We start from the raw sequence: 10,256 nt of genomic DNA on the forward strand, positions 1-10,256 counted from the left end.
TACTTTTATTTTTATTTTTAATAAGATCGAGGCCTGCTCACTGGAAACTCCATACCTAAGCATTTGGTGGTTCAATCCCCAAGCTGAATAGCTCCGTATGCAGGCATATTTTTGTATCGGACGAGACTCCAAGCTTCCAGCCAAAAGCTGTGCCCCGAGAAGAATCTGCCTGGCCTGATTACCACAATTCCACATAGGAACTTCCGCATATTAGTCACATGCCTCACGGTTCCGGAAATAGATTAGGTTCTAACAGATTTGGTACTGCTGATTCTCCCAGCAAGGACCATCCGACATGCTGATTAGGTTCTTTCAACGACCTTTAGCCCCTTCAAATTTCAGGCTTGAGAAGACACAGCTATACAACTTTTCAGCCTCCAAATCTGGCTCAGTGAGGAATGGCATGCGTTACTACAGAGGGCACCAAGCCAACCAGCCAAAGCACATATTCTCTCTCAAGATTGACATAGACCAGTCCGTGTTTCATCTTGTACTGCTAAACAAAAAATTAGTCATTGTATAACGCTTTAAAAATATGCAATTGCCACCATAGAAATAATCGAAAGTATTTACAATTGACGAGCGCTGAATTATTTTATAAGAATGGTGCTGGAAGCGAAAGAATCGGTGGCCACCTAAACTAGAAACCACATTTCTGCTAAAGCAACTAACAAGAAGAGTTACTGTAACAAGTGGACTGGAGGAGAAGATTCAGCCAGAACAGCACCATGTGAGTTTTAAGCCGAGCTCTGCCCTTGTCATCCCCCAAAAATCGAAAAGGAGGGAGCCGAAGGAGGATAACAATGTGCCTATCTTTCCAGAAGAGCAAAATTCAGATGCAGAATTTTAGATTCAAAAAACAAAAACCTTCAAATCATTCATCGTTTTCCCAATATCTTGGCTTTTATCAAACGTGACTCTCATTCTTGGATTGCCGAAAGGGTAGACTTTGTGAACCACACAGTTCTTCTTTTGACCGTTTACTTGGTATAGATTGTGGCGATCTGGAAAGATAAATCAAACCATAACAGGAAGGCATGATCAGTTCAGGAAATTATTACACAATTAGTAACTGAAGTAGGAAGCTACCAAGCTACCATCATTAAAAGTATCTCCAGACTAGACGCGCCATAATTTTCCATGACAAGAATGCAAATGGACCAGATTATGTCAATAGATACACACCAAAACAAAGTACAGAACAAAACAATGTGCCGGGAAAAATTCATGCTCTACAAAAATCTGATAACGGATTATGAGAGATCACAAACAAAGGCACAAAAATGTCATGACACTACCAAATAACCCAGAAAGGAAGCACCATGCCCTCCTATTTCCTTCCAGCTTGCAGCCCAGAAAGTAGCAAAGTTTATAATTCCAAATGAATCTCATTTCCATGGGTTGGAATGACATTCAAAAAAGCACATGCTATGTAGGTACAGTATAAGAAAGCATACAGAAATACCACAATAAGGTACAGAATAAGGCAGGGCAAAAAGGCTCAGCAAGGAGTGCATATGGATGTCACGTGTGAAAATCCAAGGACAGGGCCCCACAAAAATCCTTCAAACACAACGTCACTTGGAGGACTCTTAATGGATTATCCTTCTAGGAAGAAAGAAAAGCAAGAACAATGCATATGTATGACTTGTAGCATAAGCATCATGAATCCCAAACCACCTGAATAAGCAAACCCTCTAAGATGCCCACAAAGAACCGAATTCACCATTATAGAGAGCCCATTGAATTCCACATGTTCAAATAAATCCACTTCATGACTCAATAAAAATGAAATTCAACTAACTGAAAAACAGAGCTTTTGATTCAAATAGAGTAGTTGGTGAGCAGAATCGCTAGTCACGCTAATCCCACTCCTCAAACACTAACTGAAAAAAAAATGTCTAAACTGCTCCCTCTGCGCTATTATGATGTCAATTTACAATTTATTAGCTATAAAAGGAAGAAGCCCTTTTGACATTACCTAGGGGAGTTGGCACGTTTCTGCTGTTGCTGATTTACCATATTGGATGTATTCACAAGTTCAGCGTCAGCAACCTGCAAATCATTTTCCAACAATACAATAGATGCACATTAGGCATACAGACAATGTATAGTCTTAGAAATGGAGTTCTTATGGCGTTTTATGCCATTCTGATAATCTCAAAAGTGAGAATGCATTTAACAAACTTGAAAATCTCTGTTATACATTTAAAAAAACATTTAGTCCTTCAAGGTCACATAGTCAGTTTAGTGCCAAAAACAAATCCAAAGTAGCGAAGACTATGAGACAGGGAGAGGTGTTTGAAACTAACAAAGACTAGTGATAAAATGGGCCACATGAGAAGTTTGCAAATTCTAAAATAAATAATTGTGCCTCCAAAATTATGGAAGATAAAGAAGTAAAAAGACATGCCCATTGAAAAGAACAATAAAATGGTAAACCAACTCTGAAGGGAATGGCTGATTCAACTACATGGGAGTACTTGGATAATGGGCCTGACCACCAAGTCTTACCTCTTAAACAGGAATAACTGGAGCCTGGTTAAGGGCACAGTGGCGAACATGAAGCCAGCTTTCCCTTTCACTGTTTTAGCTCCCACATCTTGGTGCAATGCAAAATCCAAAAGGGAGTGGTTTCTGTTCAGATAACCACTACCCAATATGGAAATTTCTTGCCAACATACCCTTATCCAAGCATCACCTATGTTTTTGAACAAAGGAATCAAATCAAGTACTGAAAGCATCATAAAAATATCCGCACCTCAGAAGGACGTTCTTTAGCTGAACCATCTTCTCGTACCAGATCACTTGATTCAGGACTGCTAATGTCCCATACAAATCCATTCTCGTTCCCAATAGAAAGCTTATCGAAATCACCATCCACAGCACCAGAATTGGGTGAAACATATGCTGCATATTTTTCTGAGAACAATAAATACATTCAGCACCTTCTTATAAAACATATGGGTCAATATTCAAGATTATCTAGGAAGGAGATGCTGAGATAAGAATAATAAGTCTTGCACCTATCTAATTTATGTTAAACCCAGTTAACATATCCACTGGCAACCAATATGAATATGCATAACTATCACATAACATCAATTCTTTGACTATAGAAATAATCAATGTTTATGTGCTTACCATTTAATGACGAGTTCACACACAACTAACCTAGACCATGCAAATATTTAACTCCACATTCATCAACATTGCACAAAAGAAACAAAAGAAAAGGAGTATAACAATTACAAAAAAAAAAATTATTTTCTCAAACACAGAATTATGAGAGAGAAATGAGCTAGAGAGTAAATTTACCTGCCAAGCTGCGAAGTGCATTCTCAGCTGCTTGCTGTTGTGCATCCTTCCGTGTTTTACCCATTCCAACACCTATCTTTTCACCGGTGAACAAAACCTAAATCATTTAAGTCAGCAAAATGAGTTTGTTGGAGTCCAAAAGCAGCATGATATTGCTTAGTCTTTTTACAAGCTACAAGCTAAAAGGGAAAGATAAGTACACAAAAAGAAGAGATTATTTTGTAGCTTCATGAAAAAGAAAAGTGCTCTTACGAGACAGAAGAATACAGGACAAATTATTGTAGGAAGAAATGTTCATGCAAACTAATATGTCAAATGATAAGTGGTCAAATGTAGATCCCTGAAATATTAAATGATTGATTAGCATTGAAAGAGCAATTGCTGCATCAGGTTGTATAAAAACTTTGTATAATTGTTTGTATGTATAGCATTACTCATCAGAGGTGTTAGTAAAAGTGGACTTTAGCCACAGAGCTACTAAAACCCACACAATAGCCCCGAAGGTTTGATGCAAGTTTTCATCCTCTCAATTTTCTATTCAAAGGGGCCTTTCAAAAGGAACGACCAATTCAGCAGCTCTTGTTAATCTCAATTGTAGGAAGCATTTATAAACTTCCAAGAGTTGATAGGGAGTTATCAATGAAAAGCAGAGACAGGAGAAGAAAATGAAGTGGAATTTTCTCTAGTGAAGAGATGATCAAAGATAGATACACTGAATCATTGATCAGGGAAGCCTCTGTCCCATTAAGGTTTTGATGTAAAACATAGATCCCTCTGAAGTCAATTTTTTCAGCCAAAAAATAAGTACTGCCTTAACTTCAAAAGCTCAAGCACCAAAGTCTAATTTTACAAAAGTCTGGATGGGCTAAAAAATAGTTTACCCAAAATATAAGCTTAAAGCTAGCACTAATCATAAGGTAATCCTCTCATCATCACATATGTATGATCATCATACATGACTCATCCACAACACGAAACAGGTCTGTTGCAACAGGAATGTTTTCAATTGGGACCCTCAATCACATAGTAATTTACTGTCGCAGTTCACAAAACATGGATAAAACAACAGCCAATAGTATATGACTAACAAAGAGAATTTTAGGGTGGGAGAAAAACCTTTATAGTAAAGAAAAAAAGCAACTCGGGTTTTAATACAAAATCAACAAAGCAGTGGGAGAAGTTACTGTAAGTTGAGTAAAACTGTAAAAGGGGAAAAAGTTAAAAGCAGAAGCAGAAGAGTGAACCACGCTACTTTCACAAGGCTGGAAGAACATTTTTAAACTAGAAATACAAAATACCCTTTACTTGCTTGAGTTTTACAATAATCTCACTGAGGTCAACTTCATAAGAACAGTGCAAAACACTTCATTTTGTAACCGACAAACAAATTTTCTTCAGAACTCAATGGGACCTCACTCCACTACTTCCAACATGGATACACCATTGCATTTATATTATCATCTCTCTAAAATTTTCCTGATGAAAACAACATTGCAAGAAAGAAATGAATGGGAGAAGAACAGAAAATTGGCAAACATAACTTGGTAACAAATTTCAAGTATTTATTCAAACTCCAATTACAGTACCAAAAATTTATGTCCTTGAAGTAAGCTCTCAGATGATTGCAACAACATAAAATTACAAAGCTCATGAACTTTTTGTGAATTATTCAAAGAGTATCAAGAACCAGAAAACATGAGGGTAGGCAGAGAACAAATTTTAACTGACCTCGACAGAGAATTGCAAATCCTTACTGGTGCTTACAACAGATTTGAACTCCACCTGCACATAAGCAGATGATAAGTGATCCATAGAAATAAAGAGGCGAGGCAACCATGATGAAGCCCAGAACCAATCAGTACCTTGGATCTGCATCTCCGTCCAATTTCTTGCAGCACTCCAATAGACAAGTGGGATGGTAGCAGATTGAGTTTCCCAGCTTCAGCTTGGAACTCTCTGCTACTAGAGGACACATGATTCTGAGACATGCCAGCCTCTGCAGAAAAAAAATTATATGGATGATGATGGCCTTCATACCCACTACAGCAACCAGTGGGCTCATCATTGCTTCTAAATATGTTATATAATGATACATCCACAAGTTTGATAAATTTTTCTGTTATGAGACTTGTATTGTCTCTCAAAAGGCTCCGATATTTCGATGTTAGATCAATCAATCCTGAACCATTAAGTAAGGTTTGAAAGTTGTAGCTATATATGATTAAAAGATGGATTTGCATACATATCTACATATACTGAGCAGGCCTGATGGTTCAACACAAAGCAAGCACTCCATCACTTTGCACTTCAAACTATTATAGCACTAAAAAATTCATATGCTTGATGGCTTACCTCCAGCAGGAACAATTTGTTGATGCATGTCATTTCCAGCAATTGCCTGCAAATAAGTGAAGTTCTTCCTCAGTTTCTGATGCTAGAAATGATCCCTATGCATTGAAAAATAGCAAGAGCTTCAAAATACAAATTTAAATTAACTTCAGACAAACCTCTTCAGCCTTCAATTCTGAAGCATGTGAGACTAAACTGGAGGGAGCGGGAGCAGAGGCTGATGCACCATGAGCAAGTGGATTCTGCAGTCCTCTCAGCTTATCAGATTTTAAAGAATCCAATTCTTGAGCAGTTGCTGAAGGTCGGTTATTTGATTGTGCTCTGCTAGTATCTTCTTCCACCAGCCAGCCTCCCTGTGGCTGTAGAGAGGATAATGGTATTGCTGCAGGTATTCTAGAAAGAAGAGGGGGTTGACCAGAATTTTGATTCCTTAAATCTCGTCTAACAGGAGCACCAAGTAAACTAGGTTCTGAAATAAAGAGGTTTAAATTATGGAATGTAAGTTTAAGTACTCTAATGATATAGATAAGCAGAAATAAAATCAAGACCAACTGCACTCCATACTCTGAGAAGGCAAGAGTGTGGCCGATAAGGTTGGTCCAGCAACATTTGGAATTATTGCCACGTTTGGCTGGGAGATTTCAGTTCTCAATTCAGCACTATTTGTAATAGAATGTGGGGCTGATTCCATGACAGTCTTGCCATCCTGAAAGGTTTAAAATATTTAAGCACAGAGCTGAGAAAAATTATCAAGTTCTATTACATGCCAAACGACCAGAGAATCAGAAAACATGTTGCTCATAGGCACACATGTTTAATATTGCTTTGCTCTCATTTGTTAGAAGCACATGCAGTATCCAGAATGAACCTTGTATTTCTCAGGTGAAGGCAAGCAGGAATTTCTCTCAACCAATTCAGATCACGTTCATGAATCTCTTCAACATGATTTTTTAAGACTTACCGATTGATGCAATCTTCGTTCAGCTTCAATGCCACTCATTCCTTCACTAAAAGGAGCAATGTTATTGCCATTGGGTACAAAACCACTATCCTGTAATTCATGAAAAAGATTGTCTGATAATTTAAGAATATGATCAGAATGTTGCTTGAAGAACCCAATATCTCAATTCAAATACCTCTGTCATCATGTAGTTGCTCACATCAGGAGTAGGAGGTAAGCTTTTCACCTCATCTTCATAAAAGACTTCAGATATTCTTCGTATTAAGATCTCATCAAACTCTCTGTGAACATAACATGTCACAATGCAGTTATAAATAATCCTCATGCAATAACAGTAACTTAAAAGTACTTCATATGTATAATCTTAGCATCTCTTACTTGAAAAAACAACCTCTGACATTGCATGCAACATTTCTTGCCACACATAGGACTGGAACGGCGTTCGCTGTCTAGAGAATAGAGAGAATGAGCCTAATAAAGATTTTACTTGGAAGGTAACGTGAGAAAAAGGAACAAAATTTAACAAATAAGTTCACATGGATATTTTTTAGTACCTCTGCTAGAGGAGCATAATAAGGAGTGAATGCAGGAACTACATGAACTCGAGGTTGATCCATGTCTTCCCAGACTTTTAACCGGTCATCTATTACCATTGCCATTTTTGGATGGCACATGCCATCTTGGAAGACATTCAATAAAGATTTCTTGGAGCCTGCTACAGTAAAAGGTATTCTTATTGGTCATTAGTAAAAGGCAAGGTGGCTGACATGACAACTGAAAACACAACACACTGCAGGTTGTTTATGAGCAGTGCCACTTCAATTTAGAAAACCTTCATCAACTTTGGCTTTGAACCATCCCTTTCATATTTGAAACTAGAGACTAAACAAACATATATGCCAGATGCACCAGAACATAATTCACAATAAAATTTTACAAATTTCAAAGGTAATTGAAGATGCACAAAGTTCAAAGCAAAATCAGAAATCAAAATATTTTCAAAATAGTAGTGATCCCATACTTGCCTGATTTAACACAAACTACACGGTCTGAGAGTTGCTTTGAAGCTATCAAGTGAGCCTCTGGGTCAAGAAGCCTCCACATTTCTAAGGCATAATCTCTTTCAGCCATCGTACAAACATAAACTTCAAACCGTTTGCGTCCCTTTGCTGTTAAGTAACTTCTCAAATCTTCCCATGCCGGCCTTAATCTCACAAGCACACTCGTATCACGAATCTACACAAAAAAAAAAAACAAAAAGTTACCAGTAATCACAAGAAAATTTTTGTTGTCTTGTGTATCAGAAAGCATGGCTGATGACAAAGTAAGGAGAAGTCACTCTCCTACTATATTGCAAGAAAACCAACACAGAAATGCCAGATAAAAAGTAAAATTAAGCGCCTTAAGAAGTATGGAACCTTCCAAGCCAAAAACTTTCAAGGAAGCACATAAGTAAGGTCAAACTGATCCAAAAGAATGATGGTCCAAATTTAGCCAAAATCAAGGATTATTAAATGAAAATTGAGAACTCTCTAAACAAAAGTCTAATTTTAACAGCTATGCAAGCATATAATCAAAATATGTAAATATCAAACGAGAATATGCAAATACATCCATTTTTGTATTGGAAACAAAAGGCTTTTGAAACTAAATAACATACAGGTGTTATGATATATTGGAACCAATGAAATCATTAAGATGAAAGAAAATAATATGAAAACAATTGCACTTGTTTTGATCTTCTCATAGGTCAAGGAAAAACTCTCATAAATCATACTAGCGTGTAATAGTATTAATAGTTCCAAATGATGTAATCAAATTGCAAATATACTCTTTTCCGCCCAGTTGACATCAAATACTCTCTATTAGAACACACTTTTAATATATATCATAAAAAATAACAAGTAGAGAATTCCACGGAACAAAGTAATAAAAGTAATAAAACTGGAAGAAACAAACAACATCAAGCAAACCATACCTCTGGATTGATGCGAGTTAGAACAATATTTTTCTCTGGCAATCTAATCACAGGTCTAACAACTCTCTCATGGCCATCCGATGATCGCAAAACGTCCTCCAGTTGAACCTTGTACATCTTTCCATTATCCATAACAACATCATTCTCTATATACTGCTTCAGAAGCAACCGATCATCAATATACCTCTTCATCTCCGCAATCATTCCAGATACCCTCATCGGATCTTGCTCCCGTCCAATCCAACCCCTAAGAGTCTCAATCCTATCCTCAAACAACTTCATCGTGTTCGCAACAATAAGTGTCTCATCAAGATCAAACACAATAGAAAGACACCGCATGTTGAGCATCCGTAAACACGAATCGTACAGACCTACAGGAACCGCAAAGCACCAAAAACATGGAAACTTCTTTTGCTTGCTTGGCATTGCCACTAAATGAATCTCTTCATCTCCAATCAAAACCACCGCCGTCTATAACAACAACAAAAAAACAAATTCAAGATCACCGCATTCTCACTTCTCCCCTTCTTAACTCAAACTAAAGATTAAGGACAAAATTTTTAACTAAATGAGTCAATTACGCTGTAAAATTAGGCAAAACAAATCAAAGAAATTAAAAGAAAAACAATAGACCTTGACTTCGTGGAAGCAAGAGGCATGGAGATTGATCAAATGAGACTGTTCCATAGGAGAAGACGATTCGAGCTTGCAACGGACGGAAAATGGAGAGATTGTTTGGAGAATTGACAGAGGAGGACATCGCTCACTTTGTTGAGAGATATGATGGATGCGAATCTCGTTGTTTGGGAACAAGAAACCCTTTTCCGTCACCGGAATAACATCCAGTTCTCCCAAACATACCTCTCCGTGATAAACCAGGGATTTAAACCCTAAAGGACTCATTTCAAAACAATCAAATCAATTACCACGACCAGGAAATTATGATAGAGTGACAGAAACAGCAATGCCTGTGTATTTTCTCACTGCTGCTGGTCTATCACTACCAGGCCTGACTGCACAGACACACTCTCTTTTTCTCTCTCTCTCTCTCCCTCCCCTCGCTGCGTGTTTCTCTTTCTAAACGGTTTTCAATGGGAAGAAAATGAGGGTGGAGAGGGATATTTATAGGGGATGCGGCAGTTATTTAATGGGTGTGGAATTTGTTTGAATTTACGAAAATCCCTTTTTTGTACGGGTAACTTTGCCATTGTAACCTTAAAGCGTAGTTTTTACATTTTAAAATTTTTTTATTTTAAATTATTTTTTTAATTTTAGATTTTTTAATATGTTAATATTAAAAATAATTTTAAAAAATAAAAAATATATTATTTCAATAAATTTTTAAATAAAAAACATTTTCAAAACCATACCTCCAACAAACATGCTCTAGAAGATTTGAAGATTTAAAAGGGATTGAAAATTTAGGTTGGAAATGTGGATTTAGATGATTTGATTGATATGAAAAGAATGAATTAAGACTGCTTGATTTTTTTTAATTAGAAAATTTGTTTGCCTATTTTTAAATTAGACACAATCACCAAATAAAGTTAATGGTGTGTTATAATAATTATATCATAAATTAAATATTTTATATTAGATTCCAATAAACTTCAAGAAAAAAAAATTAATTTTACTTATTAATTTGACTTG

The 10,256-nt window shown here is 36.7% G+C and overlaps 1 protein-coding gene across 2 annotated transcripts; it reads right to left on the reverse strand.

Annotated features, from left to right (window-relative positions):
* Window positions 1-497: 497 nt before the first annotated feature.
* On the reverse strand, window positions 498-9,702 carry LOC18106307 (RNA polymerase II C-terminal domain phosphatase-like 2). 2 transcript variants are annotated; one of them, XM_006373918.3, is made up of 16 exons: window positions 9,240-9,702; window positions 8,607-9,077; window positions 7,654-7,864; window positions 7,183-7,340; window positions 7,007-7,077; window positions 6,804-6,909; window positions 6,629-6,718; window positions 6,232-6,373; window positions 5,826-6,136; window positions 5,671-5,716; window positions 5,181-5,314; window positions 5,047-5,100; window positions 3,319-3,415; window positions 2,762-2,922; window positions 1,982-2,055; window positions 498-1,004 (listed from the first exon to the last, which is right to left on the reverse strand). In XM_006373918.3, the coding sequence occupies exons 1-16, from the start codon at window positions 9,507-9,509 to the stop codon at window positions 908-910; spliced, it is 2,493 nt and encodes an 830-aa protein (XP_006373980.3). In that variant the 5' UTR covers window positions 9,510-9,702; the 3' UTR covers window positions 498-907. The 2 variants fall into 2 exon arrangements, 1 of the variants encoding a protein (XP_006373980.3); XR_002978505.2 differs by lacking the exon at window positions 498-1,004 and adding an exon at window positions 2,515-2,701 and having other exon boundaries at window positions 1,979-2,055; window positions 2,801-2,922.
* Between the last annotated feature and the right edge of the window lie 554 nt (window positions 9,703-10,256).

The sequence above is a fragment of the Populus trichocarpa genome, chromosome 16 (genome assembly GCF_000002775.5).
Source record: "Populus trichocarpa isolate Nisqually-1 chromosome 16, P.trichocarpa_v4.1, whole genome shotgun sequence".
Taxonomy (NCBI): domain Eukaryota; kingdom Viridiplantae; phylum Streptophyta; class Magnoliopsida; order Malpighiales; family Salicaceae; genus Populus; species Populus trichocarpa.

Coding starts and splice junctions, on each gene's coding strand:
- LOC18106307 (XM_006373918.3), bottom strand. CDS start 9,509: ATGAGTCCTTTAGGGTTTAAATCCCTGGTTTATCACGGAGAGGTATGT. Junction 6,374..6,628: donor AACGAAGATTGCATCAATCG/GTAAGTCTTAAA, acceptor TAAACCTTTCAG/GATGGCAAGACTGTCATGGA. Junction 6,137..6,231: donor CACACTCTTGCCTTCTCAGA/GTATGGAGTGCA, acceptor TCTTTATTTCAG/AACCTAGTTTACTTGGTGCT.